The sequence below is a fragment of the Polyodon spathula genome, chromosome 15 (assembly GCF_017654505.1).
Source record: "Polyodon spathula isolate WHYD16114869_AA chromosome 15, ASM1765450v1, whole genome shotgun sequence".
In the NCBI taxonomy this organism is placed as follows: Eukaryota; Metazoa; Chordata; class Actinopteri; order Acipenseriformes; family Polyodontidae; genus Polyodon; species Polyodon spathula.
This window is the reverse complement of record NC_054548.1, coordinates 19,442,865-19,461,369: the sequence shown is the minus strand read 5'-3', so window position 1 is coordinate 19,461,369 and position 18,505 is coordinate 19,442,865. Positions and strand designations below refer to the sequence as shown.

Here is an 18,505-nt window from a genome sequence, read left to right as displayed (position 1 = left end):
TAACATGCTATAATTCTATCTAGGGTTTTTAGCACTTGGTGTGTGGGTTCAACAGCACTATACTAAATAACCACTTGGTGGGGCTGCTGATATGTATTACATACTGGCTTGAGCAGTGAACTACCCATGTTCTGATTATTTTAACCCTCTTCAGAGATAAATAGCTTTGAAATAAAAAGCATAGCATGGTTACAATCAACATTTATTTTTAAACGTAGAAAGAGGAGTAATAATTGATAAACAGTGAATTTCATTTTTACCAAATACCAAGCCCTGTTGGGTTATTACACTATTATAAACCTTTTATCTTTCATTTCCAGCTTGGCGGTTTCTCTTTGCATTCCTGTCTAGTCATTAAAAGCTCTTTTTCCCATTTTGTGTGACAACTACAGATTTTACACCACCTGTTTCTGCAGTAAATCTGTACACCTTGAATTGAAATGTGAACGCACAAGTCTTGCAGGGACACACAAATGCAGCCCATAGTTGTATAAACTATTTTTTTTATAATTTTATTAATTAAAAAAAAAAAAAAAAAAATTATTGAAAGAGGGGCCACATATTGTATCTGAGATTTGATGAGATCCAATGTGAAACGTAAGGAGGCCACACATTAAGTAGATAATAGTAGACCTTTAAGTATATTTTGCCAGTCTTATAAGTGTTCTGTCTGAGGGAATTTGGAGTGAGGGGCACTGACACTAACTGTAATTTGGCATTTGCCCTGCAAGTACCAGGAGAGCCTACCCTCAAAGCAAGGGCACTTGGATCGTCATCTGAACAATCCGTGCCAAATGATGAGGTAGTTTTGTGACATGGTCCGATGTTCAGATTGCATTGTTTGCTTGACAGAGTTGTTGGATCTCCACTTAACACATGGAGCCCATCCTGCTTTTACTGCTATAAAAATATTTGGGTAATAAAAATAAATGGCAATCACAGTGAAACTGGCACTGTAGAAAGAAAGAAAAACATTTTAAAACCCTAGTTACTACATACACAAGACAAAACATACACAACTGTACATTGTAGCTGCAAATTCATCTCTCTCTTTCTCATATTTTTTATATATTATATATATATATATATATATATATTATATAAGATATATATATATATAGATATATCTCTCCTCCTGGTTTCGATCTAAACGTTCCCTTCTGAAACTTTACTGTATGTCAGACAAATATAGTGAACCAATTTATTAGTCCCCAGTAGTCCTTTCTTGGCCCAGATTAGTTCCTGCGATCTGGAAGAATGGATGACACGTTTCTGGCAGAAATCTAGTCTGTCCTGAATTTGCTCCATGAGAACTGCTGTATTGATTTGGTGCTTGATCATAACTTCCTTTTTTTCTTGATCTATTTGGGGCAGCCAGTCGCCTTGACGCCTGCACACCAAAACGGATTTTGCTTTCTCAGTGTCATTTCCCAACATGTTGTTAATATGCTTTACGTGAAGGATGTGGCGTAATGATAAATCCAAGCGAAGTGGAACTGTATATTTTGTGGTTATCACTTTTGTCTAGTGTCAAGTGGGGCCCCAAACCTTGAGACAAACCTGTTTAAATTAATTTTCTTTCAGAAGCCTTTGATTTATATTATTATTATTATTACTTGTATATGTGTGTGACTGTCTTCTTCTAACTGGATTCTCCTCAGATTCGCATGAAGCAGTCTTGAGGTTCAATGCTGCCCCATTAGAGGGTTATCAGAAGGATGTGGGAAATAAGACTACTATTCGTATTATTAATTCCCAGGTGAGACCTCTTTTATCTGTAATGTACAGTAACATCAGTGGGAGACTTGAGGTGTAGGATTTGAGACATGGTGGTGACTCAGACATTATATAAAAAAAAAAAAGAGGGCAAGACATTAAAATGCCATTTGCAGGGCTAGAAAAAAAAACTTATAAAAACATACCAGTGAAAAACACAAAAGATATCTACCATACTAACTTCCTGGAACCACAGATTTAAAAAAACAAACAAAAAAGCAAAAGTATTCCCAGTTCTGATATTTATTTATTTATTTATTTTTTTAAATAGATTCTTGCCAATCCAAACTACCGCTTCAATACCAGCACACTGTACAGAGATGTCACGCTGGTTGCCTGGGATCCAGCCCCTTACTCAGTAAATCTCTACAAGGTATGAAACTTATTTAATGTATAACTGTAACAAGAAATCCCCCTTGCTCCTGAATATATTGGCTACTGCTAAATTTACATTCGTTTGTTTTTCATGGAATTTGCATTATAAAAAAATGGCAGACGTACAGTACCAATAAGACTGTCGGTCTAACTGTTCACAAAACTTTTATGGACTATTATCTTGCAGTTTTGTATTTCTAATATGTACTTTTTTTTCCTCATTAAACACTGTTTTCCCCTTAACAGTGTGGAGTATGGTGTGTAGATAAGTGGGGAAAAAAATCCTCATTTAAATGCATGAAACTCTGAGACACAAGAAAATGTGAAAAAAATTAAAGGGGGTGTAGACTTTCTGTAGGCACTGTATCTATATTGGAATTACAAATAAATTAAAAAAAAAAAAAAAAATTATAATGCCTGAAGATTATATGAACATTAGAAAAAGACTACTGTAGCCCAGATTAGAGGCTCTACTGCTGTGTAGGCTACACACTGACAAATTGTGGTATAATAGCTTTAAACTTTACTGATGTGGGAAAGAGTGGTGATTTGTGTCTTGGTAACCAGAGTTCATGATGAGCATGAATGCTATTTTTAGAATGTAGAGGTTTTCATTCTTAACTTGCATTCAGAGTTCCAAATGCAGGTAACGGAAGGGAAATCGTCTTTTTTGGAATACGATGTTGCTCTTCATTTAAATTATCGAAATGAATGCACAGTACTTCAAGACTTCCACACATGGTTCAGTGAGCCAAAGCTGACAAAACATCCTGCAGATTAATTCTGAATCCTAACTAAAGCTCCATTGTTACAGTGGTATAAGAATCCAGACTACAACCTCTTCACACCCTATGTGGAATATCGAAGAAAGCACCCGGTGCAGCCCTTCTATATACTCCACCCTAAATTCATCTGGCAGCTGTGGGATTTAATCCAGGGAAACACCCTGGAGACAATTCAGCCCAATCCACCTTCCTCTGGCTTTATTGGTGAGTAGAACCCATCTGGTTTCACTGAAGCGATACACACATCCTGAGGGGCTTTCAGAGGTAGCTTTATCTTAAATTGTCTGACCTACTGCACAATAATAATACTGCTTTATTTATTGTAAAGCAGTGCATACAGTACCATGACCAAGATCCAGAGAACACAAAACATTAGTCCACTTACCAGGTGGAAATTTAAACTGGGCAGTTTAAAAGGATTATCCTGGTAAGCATTGCATGGACTGGAGTGGGGTCTTCCAAGCACTAAAGCACTTGTGCTTATCGTCATATCTTGAATCCTTAACATGAAGTTATAAAAGGTGTGTGTGTGTGTGTGTGTCTATATATATATATATATATATATATATATATATATATATATATATATATATATACCACAAGAGGGCATAATCCAAAATTAAGGCAGGTTGCCTATATTTTATACCAGTTACTAAATCTACATGGCCAGTCCTGGTCCTGGAGAGCCACAATCCTGCAGGTTTTCTGGGTCTCTTTTAAACATCAGTGGCCAAAGACCTAGGAAACATGTTAGTGTTGAACAGTTAAGAAAACAATTGGTTCAGTTAAGAAATTGATAACTCGGTTGGAATGAAAACTATATGCTAAGCTTATTTAATTTCATTTTTTTTTTTTTTTTTGTAATGCGAATATATGTGATATTCAGTCTTCCTCCATGTGGACTGCAGTGCATCAACCAAACTTGTTGTGCTTTTATCATCTAGCCACCTATCCTCGCCAAATGGTTTTGGAATATTACTACGCTGGATACAATGTAGGCTAATGGCAAGATGAAGAGAGGCACCATTGATTAGTTTCATGCTTTATTAAATTACAATGTATAACTTTGCTATTTTGAGTTGTGCTCTTTAATATACTGTGCAAGTTACACAGGTTATTGTGTTTTAGTGAGTTACCGTTTGTTATTGATTGTTATGTCTGTACCGGGGCATCACTGCTGGCTGTCTGGCTCTGGTTGTGCAGTACTATTTATACAGTGTATCAGTTTAGGTATTTGATTGTAATTGCTAATAATATCAAAGTTCAATTTAAAGGGTACCCTCCATTCAAAATGAGACTTGACAGACCTCCAGTGTATCTCGTACTGTTTTAATCTTCTTGTTTTTTTTATTCTTTAATTCATAGATCAAAAGATACAAAGCCGAAAGTAAAAACAACAAAAAAAGCTTCATTTTTAATGATTTCTAATGGTTTCAATCTCTTCCAGTTAGGAAGAGGACCTGTCTGATTGCCTGTCTACCTTGCTGTACAGACAGAAGTCATGTCAGAGATATGCCAGTTGTATACACTGGTGTGATGAGAGGTGCAAAGTTCTCGTGCAGGTTTACATACTGTACTGTATTCCATTATTTATTTAAAAAGGACTTCATATTTCATGATTAACACAAAAAGCTTATGAGTCCCCCCCCCCCCATGTGTGCATCTATCTTAGAATAATATAGACTGAGATATTAATTGATTGTAGCTGGTGTTTGTTGATCAATAAAAACAAGCTACAGCATTTCATTTTTAATCATTTAATGTAGAGCCCAGGTGTGACCAGGATGGCTTGCAGTGGAGACGTCAGACCCGGAAGAATAAAAATAATAAAGGGCGCGTTGGCCAAACAAACAGACAGACAAAACAGACGTGGATGAACCCAACAAACAAGTACAGCGCTGCAATTACTATTATTTAACTCTCTCACCCGTTCTCCACTTCCCGAACACACAACCCCGAGTGAGTGCTTCATGCATCTGTATACACTGCTGTGCTGGGATTCAATTACCAATTCATTATTCACTTGAATCCCAGCACGTGAACTAATCTCTGTACTCCAGTGCTCACATATCAATACCCACTTAAATATGCGCATGGCGTGAGTTGTGCCATCTTCATGTCTAAATACAAATTACACTTTATAACACTCGTGCTCATAACCCATATTTATATCCTGTGTATTTTATACATAAACGCCAACATTAATGCACTACATACAACATAAAACACTAATAAACACAAAGGGGAGGGACACGACACTCAGAACTTCTTAGAAAATTGTGTCTTCTACAGTTTTTTAGTTGTGTAAGTCATGTGGGAATATGTTTTACAGATGTGCATAATATGGTTATAATTAGGCTTGCTACTATTTGATTTTTTTTTTTTGCCAAATCGACGATTAATATCGATGTTTATTTTAGAAATCCTTTTTATGCCATTTTAGACGTCTCATTTAGCGAAGTCCCTTTATCATATTCAACATGCAACAAAACCGTGATTACCAACATTCTAACTGAGATAACGTTTGTTCACAGCAGAGTTATAACTTGTAAAGATAAAGATCTTGCACAAATAAAAAAAAATGTCTCAAACTGTAGAAAATGCAGCATATAAAAGGGTATTACACACTTCTACAGCATTCATTTACAAGAAAAATAATATGCACAGAGCAAAACATTAGATAGTTGAACAGAACTAACTTGCCCTTATTCTTCAGCACAGCTGGAGTCACTGGAAGGTAAGGTAGACAGACCCTCTTCATCCTGCCATGGAGACATTGGTCAGGGGATTGTGCACAATATTCATTAAGTGTTTTCCTCCTGCGCCCCATTTTCAAATCAAACTAGTAACTGTCACCGTATACCTAAAGCAAAAGCTTATGTACACCTTAACCCGCTAATTTCAAAAGTACACGTTTTGAATGACAGACGCTTGAGCTGACAAATGAAAGTGCACAGTCGGTACAGGTCTTGATTGACAGTCATTTAAACGAATTAAAGCATTCTGGCGCTGCTTCAGTCAACGAGATCTGTCAGAACTGGGTGAAATGACAGTGACAGTGAAACTAACAGATCACTGAGATGATTGACAGCAACCCTTAGCCATTCAGAGTGGAACGGAGACGGGACTGACAGCAAGTATAAAAACTAAACAAACTATGATTTCTAAATTAGTTATTTTTAGTACCAAAAATAAAAAATAGCAAGTGGTTTTACCAACGTTTATCGTATACAAATTTATTTCAGTCGAACTCTAATTTTTTGGGAATTTGACTTTTAATGAGATTTACTGATTTTAATATCAAAGTACCAAGCCTAGTTACAGTTTAAGTTGTATGCTCAACATTGTCAACATCTTAGAAATGTGTACCCCTATTTTATGGGGATAATGTGTCCTGTTCAATATATGTACTTAACAAGTGCACTATTAAGAACACTATACAGACATTCCCACATCGTAACATAGTTTGAGATAAAACAATTCCAACAAATCTACACAAGTTGATATAAATGAAATATGAGAAACAGGAGCACTGTTGCTGATAAACTATATGATAAGTACAGCCTTTGTTGATACATAATCCTGCAACCTGTTTATTAAAATTGTACTCTGATATGCAAATACATTTCACAATTAGAATTCAGAGTCACCAATTACCGTAGGAAAATCAGTCTTGCCCAGAAGATGATGAAAAGATATTTGCTTAAATTAAGTGTATATAATACAGTATTAACTAGTGGGCATACATTTGTTCTATTATATTCATGTTTATAAGATCATCTCCTTCTGATGACTGTATTCAGAATGTTGAATTCCTTTCATGATTGTTTTCATTAATTAAACAGTAGCCATATTGTTTAATTCATGAAAGTTTTTCTAACTATTTATAATTATAGCATACATTTGGTAATTTAAACAAAAAAAATAGTTACAAAGTGACAAACGGTAACACTTTTTTGAACACTAAACATCAAAGTTAATTGTTTTTGGAGTTGTACAACTACCCCAATCAGCATCTGAGTTAATCACAAAAAAACACTTATTTTAATGATGAAACCAATCACCCCTATCATTTTGAAAGGAACTTGTTTTCACAGTGTGTGGTGTGTTTGGATGGATATTGAAGTTATCTGGAGAGGTAAAGCCTTAGTCTTCAACTGCTGTTGAGAGCTGGACAGTAAAGGCTACTGTGCTATGCACCCTTCGACCTCGTTGAATATTTGCGGTCTTTGACTGAACTGAAGATGGTCCTCTGGCAGCAGATGCATTTCCGCAGTGGAAAAGTATTAGAAAACATCTGTAGAACTGAAAGAGGGGAAAATAATATTAATTTCACAACACATAAATAGTTCTACTAATATATATATGAAAACGATTGAGTACGAACAGCCAATCAGCTTCTAGGTCTAGCGGGCTTCTATTTATTTCTGCAAGTAGGCAGATGGTTGGGTGCTGCAGATTCAAATCGATTTGGGGACTGGAAGCCCCTGGTTAACTTCAGGAAGCTGTGCAAATGTGCCTCCCAATAAGAAATCCACAATATCAGTCTCCCTGTTTAAACCCCAGGCTGTGTGTAAAACATTTCATTCTTCTGTGTTAGTTGGCTCCTCCACCTCGCCAATGATGCTTCAGCTGTGTCCTGCTATGGGGGTGGTTTCCATCCTCCCTGCAATGGAGGCTTAATCTCCAGCTCCACCTTCAAGGTGACACACTTAGTGACACGCTTTCCTGCTGTATAAAGGCAGGGTTGTCATTTTATTATGCGATGTGCAAATGCAGTTGGTCTCTAGATGGCACTGATTGTACTGGAGCATAACGTGACCCAGTTTTCTATTCACCATGCAATGAAGGAGTTCTGTTTTTGATTGCTGTGGCTATGTGGTTAACAATTACTTGCCTTTTTGTATAGCCGAGTAGTTTGTGTTTGTAGGTCAAGGAGTAATTCCCCAGCCATGGTTAACTTAGACTTCGAGTTAGCTGAATAGAGAAGTCCCCCAGAGTAATTAACTGGCTGATGGGGATCCTACTGTACTGAACAACAGACTGCCATTTGGACTAGTTTCTTCCTGCTGCTTCTAAAGCCAATAAAGGCATGATCAACACTTCTGCTGGGAGTCAAGAAGAGCTACTTTCTTGTAGTGACCCCTGGGCAACGTCTCTGACAGCAAAAAGCTCATCAAATCGAACTTGCCATGCAATGCATAAGCAAAGCAATGTTGGGCTTGGTTAGTACTTGGATGGGAGACCGCCTGGGAATACTGAGTGCTGTAGGCTGCATGTTAAGCTCATACGAATATATATAACACTTCTGCTTCTGAGCCCCTGTGCAGTAGAGCTTCATGGGTAAAGAAACCCAAAACCCAGTGTCACCGTTGTGATGTAGTTTTTTTTTTGTGTTTGTCAGGAATCCTCATGATGATGTCACTCTGTGATGAAGTCCACGTCTACGAGTACATCCCCTCACTGCGGCAGACAGACCTGTGTCACTACCATGAGCGATACTACGATGCTGCCTGCACCCTGGGGGCGTACCACCCGCTGCTCTACGAGAAACTGCTGGTTCAGAGAATCAACAAGGGGACGGACATCGACGTGCAAAAGAAGGGGAAAGTTATCCTTCCTGGATTCAGTGCCATAAAGTGTGACAAATGACTGTAATCCTCATGATTTGGTTGGGTGATAATATTAGTGCAATAATCAATTACTTGCTAGTTAAAATGAAATGAAATAAAACTTGAAACTCTTTTGACCACTTTAGTATAGACTTTTTCTCTGTATCCTGGATGGTAAGCATCCTGCTTTCTCTTTTTCATTACTGAATGAGAAGAAGCTGTACATCTGTAGAAGATTGCTTAAGGCATATTTGTTTGCAATTGCTCAGCCTAAAATAGTTCAGACCTGTACATTTTATCACTTTCATGCTTAACGTGTCACAAACACAAAAAGCAGTTGACTCCTTTGTGTCTCTGACGCCCCAGAGTAAATCCCCCTGAAAAAAGACTTCATTTATAAGGAGTTATTGGACTAAAAAGGTATTTTAGACGAGCATCTAAATCATTCACTACACTTTTGATAGTGTAACATTTGTTTAACTTTGGCATTATAAAAAATGTTCTGTTATCACAGTAGCATTTGTAAGTTGTAACTGTTCTATTTTAAGATGGTGAATTAAATTGTCCCCTGAGATCTATAACTTGCATCTTAATAGGGGAAAAATGTGTTGTGGTTTTTTTTTTTTTTTTTTTTTTTTGTGGGTGTTTTTCTGCTTATGCCGTAAGTGGTGTTGAATACTCTAGGTTTTAATTATCAAGTGCATGAATTGCGTGAATAGCAGTGTTTGTATTAATCACTCCGTAAGGCAGCAATGTACATTTCAATGTAATGCACTAGACTTCAAGCCTTTGCATTGTTCAGTACGTGCAATTCAACAGTATGTTCTAACAGCCTTAACTATCCAGGAGATAAAGGCGGCGAAAAGATTTTCCAAAAACCAACTCATTTATAATGTCAACATTTTTTTTTTTGTGATTTTTATCTTACTGTCCTAATTTTGTACTGGACAAAATCTGTTTTGTACCAAACATACTTTGTAGAAACTGACAGTTTGTAAACAGTTTGCAAATTTCTCTTGTTCACTAATTTTTTTTTTTTTTTTTACATTGTAAATATAAACCTAAATTTTTGGAATTGTCTCAATATGACATTAACAAGGTTAATGCTACAGTGTGTATGAGGTTTGGAGGAAAATATATTCTTTTACCTTCATACTTCTACTGTGCATTTACTGCACCATTCCTGTTTTTATTTTATTTTTAACGATACTTGTGTGTGCTTTACCATGTTTGTCCATGCTTTACCTTACCTTACTAAACTTGTCCCATGCTGTGTTTTTGCTATGGTGTATCACTGTTAACTTTGAGGGTAATAATGGCGTAATTGATTATCGATGTTTCATAAATGATTTAGATCAAATTCACATAATTGCTTCCCTTCACATGGAGTATAAGTGCACCGTTTTTTATTTTGGAGCAACTGAATATTATACAATAAAAAGAAACACTTTTGTTAATTCAATATTAATTCTCCCATTTTCTTGCAAATACACACCTTATTTAAGCTTTACAAGTATGCCTACCTAGAATGTCTATTTGTTATGCAGGAATGGAAACAAGACTCCCACTGCATAGCAGTTTGATCCTTTACAAGGTAGCTTGGCTCCACCTGTGCTTTTCCTCTCTGTTTGCCCATGTGATAAATCTTGGAACGACACAAACAGCTGTTCAATACAATAGGGCTGTCCAGGTTTAAACATGTACATGCTACAGTTTCGTTTACTACGTCCAAAAGATTAGTCTTTCACTAAATGTTTAAACTGAATAAAAGGGATATCAGTCGCTACATTCTGTATTTCCAAAAATAACCATACCAGGCTATGAAGTGAAATACTAAATGTAAGTTGTGTGTTGATGCAGCACCATTACTTCAGAAAAGCGCACAAAGTAACTTGTGCACAAATTTAGAGATATGTTAATAAGGAGGAATATTTTTGGATTGAAGTGGGCATTGTTACTGAACGTTGAACACTTATATTCGATAACCTTTTCTCAATATTATTTGTATTGACGAATGATGTATCTCAGAAGGAATTGCAAAACTATGAACCTTTTACTCTACAATCGCAATTTTGCAATAGTATAATCAATAAGGCTGCCACGTTAAAATTTTACTAAAGATGTAAATTAGCGGCTATAAACCACCTGTTAATCATTTAAAGACTACCATGTACACACCAACTATGGCATTCTGCAATTTTTCAGGAAATGCTTCTTCAGCAATCAAACATATTAGATGTACCAAAAAAAAAAAAACAATGCCTAATTGAAATTTGCCTACTATTTTGCTAGTCAAGCTAGCTATAATTATAGGCAACCAGGCCTGTCCAGCACTTTTATACATTTTCATAAGCATGCTGGGATGTTATTTGCTTAATTAATGCATGAGCCACACCTGTGTGGAAGCCCTTGCTTTCAATATACTTAGTGTCCCTCATTTACCCAGGTGTTTCAATTTTTTTGACCACTACCTGCATAATGTTCACCACTAAGCGATTGTATCCATGACATTAAAAGTCCATATGGAACCTATTTCACATTACAATCTGATTATATTTTATTAAACTACACTATAATAGTGTTATAAAAATAATATATATATATATCATGTATACTTTTGTGCTGTAGTTTACAATCTTAAAGCTTGTTTTGAGTGCTTCTGCTATGTCTATGGCATAAACAAAATGATCATACACACAGGCCTATTCTGCGATGGTTAAACTGTGTCAAAAATATATTTCAGCTCAGACAGGCACAAGGGAATGCACTGCATGAAAAAAAGTACTGTGTTCAGTGAAAGTAAAATCAACGAGATCGTCAGTGCACAATGCAATGATCACTTCAGAACACAGAGACTAAAGCTTTTGTTTGTTTCTGGCAGGTACACATTAAATGTTTTCTCTTTTGTAAGACACTGGTACACAAGATGACAAGCACAAGCAGACCTTTACAAAGACAGCTGTTGACGAAGACAGTCATCAGGTGACCATTGATTCATTTTGACAACAGCAGAACAATTTAGAAACCGAAATACTCTTTTTTTTTTTTTTTTTTTTTTTTTTTTTTTACCAGCCTTAATTAAACAATTCCATACTGTTTACTTTTATATCAAAAATACATTTTTAAATAGCTGCATCTATAAGTTACTTCATACAGATATAACAATGATTACCATAGTTTTTTTTTTTCTTCTTTTTTTTTTACCCTGTGCACTAGATATTTTCCGGAATTACTGATAGTCTTATGTCTTTCAGTGCTCTAAAATTGATCATGGAGCTTTCATTTCTTGCTCACTGTGAAAGTAAACCAAGTACTACCCTAAAGCCAAAAATGTATATTTTTAACGTAAGATATGGACTTAAAACTGCAGTAGAAAAAGGGACTAGTTTAAATGCTTTTTACTTTAAAAACACATTAAATTAGCACAACTAGTAAAATAAAGGGAAATAAATGATTGAGAGATTAGTTTGTACTTCATTTCAAAGAAAAATAACACCTGTAAAACTAGTAAAAAAAGGAAAAGCACTTTAAAAAACAATGGAATTGCTCACCTGCTTGTTCATGAGAATATAAATTACAGGATTCAAGGCAGTGCTGCTCTTTGCTAGGATAGAGGGCACAACACTTGCTGTTGAGGTGATAAGTCCTGGTTTACCAAATGTTGCCAGCATTGCCACCACTCCATAGGGTGTCCAGCACAGCAAGTAGCAGACCACTGTTGTGATCACCATGAAGAGGATGTGGTATTCTTTCCTCCGGGCTGCCGTCCTACGGACCTTCCCAACCTATAAAATGAAAATAAAGGTAAAGTGTATTACTAAAAAAAAGTGCATTTTAGCTTTTGTTATAAACCCATTTAGGGGATTGCAGCTAACAAAATAATTCAATATAACTTACTTCCATAAGCGACTCTTCTCAAAATTGCAGTTTTAAAAGAAACAGGTCTTACAGCACACTTAGTTTCTCAGGAAATATATTACTCTTGCACTTGTAGGGTTTCAGTTCATTTCACCTCAGCAGTGCATTCTGGGTCAAAGCAAGTACTGGTAATGATGGAAAAGAAAGCACTGAAGCAGTGAAAGACTAAAGTGAATAACTATCTGCTAAGTCTGTCTTGGAAACAGAAAATAAAAACATGTTTACCGTGACATATGTTTCTTTCAAAACTAAACGTATGTGTAATGAATGGAATTATTCAGTTCACTACAACCAGCACACCCTCTAAAAAAACACCAGCAAATGCTGACAACTGGTTTAAAACTCATCACAGATGTTTCAAGTGCTAGATCGAGAAAAAGAAAATGCATACATTGCACTGTAATTGACTTCAGAGGCTTTGTTCAACAGGTCTTGAGTTGAGTGATTTCAACTGGGCCCTGGCAAAACACACTGTCATATTAGAACCATGCGAGTGATATGTGCTCCAGGGTTTTCAGTGAGGGAAAAACAATTCATAAATGATGTGCTTTAAGGCGTTCTGTGCATCCCTCGTCATCATCCTCAGTACTATTTAAATAGGCCCACTAAAGGGTGCTCAAAGACTATCTCCAGCTAGGCACAGTGCAACTTGAGGCTCAGGCTTCACTATAAAAAAGCTCTGTGTGCCAATGAGCCCCTACCATGAAGTTATTCAGCCCCGAGCCATCTCTACTGAGGGGCAGATGTTCTGTGCCTGCTCAACTACGTCCTCTTCTTGTAATGTAAAATATGTTCTTTGGCAATACACTCTTTGACCCTGTTACCTAATCTGTTTTCAACAGTGACATGATAGTACAGTACATTAATAAATGGTACCTCATGGACTTTGAGAATGTTTTTCATTAGCAGGTTGTTCTATAATCAAGTTTTAGCAAATAAAACTATCTGAGGTCTACACACAATAGAGGTGGGGGTGGAACAAGCAGATACCCGGAAAGAAAATTAACTTATTCCAGTATATATTAATTTCTAGTTCTATCCAAAATAATTGGATTACTCTTAATTGTTTAGCGCTTTGTGATAACTTTGTTACGAAAGGCGCTATATAAAAAACAATTTATTGTATTGTATGTACAAATGAAAGACAAGATGGTTCTGCATGGGTAACAAAAATATTTTCAGTACTATACTCTGCCCTAAACGCCAACGGATATTTGAATATTGTTGGAACACGAAGTTTGATTGTCTGTGTAAAAGGTTAAGCTCTTGGGAAGACTAGTATTGGTTAATTTTCCAAGTCATACCAGTTCACAGGAAGTATGTATTTATTTGATTCATATAATCAGTGCAGCAGTCCATGTACTCAAATTCACTCCAATCTAAAGACATGACATTACTGTGAAAATGAAAAAAGCAACTTCCATTCAACACAATTATCTGAATGAAACTGAATAGAGGGTTCTTCCTTTATCATAGCCAGCTGTCAATCTTTGAATCTTTGCCCTTTAAGATACATTTTTTCAAAGACCAAATTTAAAACAAAAATAAAACTTAAAATAAAAAAAAACTTTGCAGTCTGTGCCTGTACTGTATTTCTACAGCGGTGCAGAACTGCTGAAAAAAGTTATGACTGGAGAATGATTGGTTGTCTGCTCTTCAAGCTCTTGAGATCAAGGACTGTCTATCCATTTCCTCTATGCTTGGAGAGATTTTTACATTTACATTTTTAAGTTATTTTATATTATAAATCATGTATGAAAAAATCAATCACTATTAAAGGTTGGTTAATATTCCAGCACATCTTAATCTGAATGCAGATGTCATCCCATGCATAGAACATACGATTCAATTCAAAGGTTAAAAGTTAATAAGTGGTGCGTCTGTAAGAGATCCTTAGACAATGAGGCACTATTCACAAGACACGTTAAATTAGTATTATGATACCCACAATTAAAATGACAAAGAAAATTATAGAATAGACTTGTGAACTAATTATGAATCCATTACCCGGTGGGCAAAACCAACCGTATCTTCCTCAGTGGATGAGGACCAATTCATCTATTGCGTTTTATGTTTTCAGTGTGAATGTTACAATGTTATAGGATATACGGTTTGTGTTGTCCTTTCATTTCATCCAGTTAGTTCCCTTAACAAGCATGTATGTAAGCATAGCAATAATTTCTTAACATTTGGTGGTGTTTATTTCAACTTAAAAAAAACACTAGAGTTGGAAATAATCAATATTGAGTTTATTGTCATCGAATCGCTGAAACAAAAAACAGAATAATCCACAATTCAGTCAGGAAACTAACGCAATAGATTATTTATTAAAACAGACTAGACAACAATACTACAATGGACATATTTTACACAACATTCTTTGGCTTTTTGCCTCACCTGTAGAATAATTGCCCTCCCTGTTAGACGAAGCAAAAAAAAGCAGGTGGAGCCCAGAGGTGAGGCGAACTCTGGGGCACAGCAAGAACATAATAGATTGAGGCAAGATATAAATCCTTTCCTTGTCGATCACTTGATGTATTGTTTATTGAGGGCCAAATAATAAACTAGCTGTTTGATTAGGCTAATCTGGTATTCAAAGCATCTAAAATATGCATGATATTTATGTAATTAGGTTGAAGGTTAAAGTGAGTTCCCTGCCAGAACCACCACTTTGCTTAATTTCCTATTATTGGTACAAGATGCATGGCTCTTGCCATGAAAAAAAAACGTCTAAAATGGTTTTTCAGATATCAGATATTGAAAAAATAAATAAATAGAAAAAAAGATATCAGTTATTGTAAAAACTCTTACTCAGAGATCATCCTATAATACCTTTTTAAAGTCCTTAAACTAAATATCCCAAGATCACTGAAAGTCTTTGTATTACAATTTTTAAAGTGTTGAAAGCTGTCACTGCCTTAGACATGGGACTTTTAAAAAGTAGAGTACAATTCAATAGAAGAAAAAAAAAAACGTTTCAATAGAGGCTTTTACGGAAAATATCTGAAGGTTATTTTATAAACACGTTTTGTAAGGCCTTGAAAAACAGAAAAGTATATTACATAAATATTCCTGTTAAAAGAAATTCACAAACAGATAATACCTGTAACATGTACTTGAAGTTATGTAATTAACATACTTTTAAAAGAGCCTTCCTGCAAACTAAATAATATTAATACCAAGTTTCATTATTGCCTTGTGTTTTAAAAAGCGTTACCAAAAATACAATCTGGATGCAGTCAATAAATGAAAGTCTAGACCAGGGGTCTCCAACCCTGGTCCTGGTGAGCCCCTATCCAGCAAGTTTTCTAGGTGTCCACATCATCGATGGTCTCATAAAGGGACTGTCGTCTGGCCCTATCTGGATAGCAGATTCCTCAACCTACTCAGCATTGATTGGCTGGGCTCTGTCAGTGCACCACTAAACGCTGGGTTTTTAATTCCATCAGAATCACACTTTTGGAGAAGCCACTCAATGAGGGGCAGACTCAATTGACTTTAACCACTGAGTTTGCGATTGTACTCATTTCATCACAGTAGGGTCCAGGGAGTCTTAAAAAAATACTGTGGTTAAAATTAGTCATTAAAATGATTCATCTGAATAAACAACAACTCACTTGTTTAACTGTATACAGGAGCCGTCCATAGCAATAGCCCATAACCAAGACGGGAACAGCTAAGCAGAAAATGAAGAGACAGGTGATGTAGGACACTGATTCATGTGACTTGGAGGTCCAAGTCACTGAGCAGCTTGTCCCAGCCCCTTCAGGTCCATAGCTGCTCCAGCCCAGGAGAGGAGGCACCGTCCAGACCAGGGAGTATAGCCATGACCCTCCCACAGCTATCAGAGGCCTCTGAAAGTCAGGGGCACGCTTGTTACACACAGTTAAGGTGCTGTAACGATCATAGGACAAGACCGCCAGGGAAATCAAGGACACAATGCCTGAAAAGAGAATGACAGTGTTACACTGGCTCTGTTGTGAAATACTGTTCGGCTTGGTGGCATTGCAAGTTAATGCACAAGCCACTGAAAGAGAGAATTTTACCCATTTGCCCTACCAGCCTTTGCCAGGCTCTGCTTCAGATGGGCCCATTTTTAAACTATTGACTATGAGTGACAGGACTGTTGCACACATCGGAGTTCTTACCTGTAATGCAACGTTTCAGGTTCCAGGTGAAAGATTACAGACAAGACTAATGTATTTTCAAGGTTTTATCTTTTTACATCAATAAACTTGTTCTCTAGGAGAAAACCCCTGAATAAAAGGGCTTAACACAAGAACACAGCATTCATTTCTGGGATTTTCTTTTTTTAAAAAGCTTCTCATGGTAAATCTTCCAGAATGGCTCTCCATTAAATGTTGTGCATGTATGCAGTCCCTAAAAAATCTGATGCATGTGAAGTCACAACAGAAAGTCAAAACTAGAAAGTGTTATGGCAATTGACTGAAATGACTGGATGTATTATTAGTAAAATTATTACCATTGTCATCTTTTATTTTCACTTTCAACACATTATTAACTCAATATTTATATTATACTGGATTTTGACCATTTTTGCTTTTTTTTGTTGTATAGAATTCAACATAAATTCTTTTAAAATCTGGGACACATAGGTAACATGTAATATAGAAACCTTTTTTGGAATTAGGATACAAAGACAATGGTCAAATAACAAGGATTCTTGAACATCATAAAAAATAAAGGGACAGAAACAAAAGTAAAAGCTACTGCATTTCACCATTTAAACTAAGCCCAATCGGCCATATATAATACAACACATTTGTGATGCTGAGCGCATTTTTATTTTAAATGTCTGATTTAATGGAACCGCAAGCAGATGTCACTGTATTAACGACCTCAGGCTACTAATTCGAATTGAATGGACGGGTCATATTGTGTCTAATGATATGGTGAAATTGGCGATTTGGAACAACAAAAAAAACCCCTAAATGAACCTGTTTAAGCAACTTCTGAGACAACAAACAACGATAACATCAATGTTAAAGCATTGTGCCTAAAGAACAGCCAGCCTCATTCCACGCATGATTTTTTTCTGCTACATGCAGTCAACACAAAACGCAAACATAGTTCGTATCATTTCGAGATTCACATTTTTAGGATAACCCTGTGTGTACACTGGCGGCAATTTTTTTTTTTTTTTGTTTGTTTGTTTTTTTGGGAGGGGTGTAAACCACGTAAAACTTACACCTAATGTAGGCCTATCTGTTTTGTATACATTAAAAACAAAAATCATAATTGCTAACACTAAATCAGAAGCGAGATTCAGCACTGTAATAATAATAATAACAATAATAATAATAATAATAATAATAATAATAATAATAATAATAATAATAATAATGTGGTCTTTTCCATTAATATTAACCTACAGTAAAATTGTGTTTTATGGAACATGATAAAAAATAAGTACACATTATTTGAGTAAGACTTACCAAAGCAGGAGTTGATGAATCCGTACCACATGCAGCCGTGTTTCCCTCCTAGCCAGCGGCCGTAGATACTGGAGGCGAAGCTCAAGGTGGTCCCAAAAAGGCAAACCAGCATATCGCTCACACTGATGTTCAGCAGAAGCATGTTCACGGGAGTTCTCAGAGTCTTAAACTTGCAGAACAGGACTAAAACGACTAGATTGTTAAAGAAACCGAAAACCAGAATGCACCCCAAAAACACCGACACCACTGTATGACCCGTTCTTGAGAACCTCATTTCGGGCTCCTCATCTTGGTCCGTTGAAGAGAATGGGTCTTCCTCGCTTAGATTGGCGCTGAAGTTCAGACTTGTCACTTCATAGAACATTGTTATTAAGTATCACAGCCCCGCTTCGGATCCTTTATGCACGGTGCTAACATAAAGAAATGTATGTTTTAAAAATAAACCTGACCTGCATTACTCACGAACACGCTTTTTAGTTGTCACAGATATAAGTGGTCTTACTGAACTGTTTTGGGTTTTAAATGTACTCTATGGAATTAAAGCCATATAACATCAAACAGAACTGTATTTTATAAGAAGAAA

General features: G+C 36.2%; 2 protein-coding genes across 3 annotated transcripts in view; one reads left to right on the top strand and one right to left on the bottom strand.

Annotated features, from left to right (window-relative positions):
- Positions 1-10,010, top strand: part of LOC121328039 (beta-galactoside alpha-2,6-sialyltransferase 2-like) — a 28,815-nt gene extending 18,805 nt beyond the window's left edge. For both annotated transcript variants that reach the window (XM_041272492.1, XM_041272493.1), the window contains exons 4-7: positions 1,662-1,759; positions 2,048-2,149; positions 2,966-3,140; positions 8,341-10,010. In XM_041272492.1, coding sequence (XP_041128426.1) covers positions 1,662-1,759; positions 2,048-2,149; positions 2,966-3,140; positions 8,341-8,588 — 623 coding nt within the window. In that variant the 3' untranslated portion in view covers positions 8,589-10,010. The remainder of the gene's footprint in view (positions 1-1,661; positions 1,760-2,047; positions 2,150-2,965; positions 3,141-8,340) is intronic.
- On the bottom strand, positions 6,838-18,286 carry LOC121328040 (opsin-3-like). The gene is made up of 4 exons (XM_041272494.1): positions 17,923-18,286; positions 16,084-16,409; positions 12,100-12,333; positions 6,838-7,241 (listed from the first exon to the last, which is right to left on the bottom strand). The coding sequence occupies exons 1-4, from the start codon at positions 18,284-18,286 to the stop codon at positions 7,083-7,085; spliced, it is 1,083 nt and encodes a 360-aa protein (XP_041128428.1). The 3' UTR covers positions 6,838-7,082.
- Positions 18,287-18,505: the final 219 nt, after the last annotated feature.

Coding starts and splice junctions, on each gene's coding strand:
- LOC121328040 (XM_041272494.1), bottom strand. CDS start 18,286: ATGTTCTATGAAGTGACAAGTCTGAACTTCAGCGCCAATCTAAGCGAG. Junction 12,334..16,083: donor TCCTGTATACAGTTAAACAA/GTGAGTTGTTGT, acceptor TTCATTTTATAG/GTTGGGAAGGTCCGTAGGAC. Junction 7,242..12,099: donor ATATTCTCATGAACAAGCAG/GTGAGCAATTCC, acceptor CCCCTCTTTCAG/TTCTACAGATGTTTTCTAAT.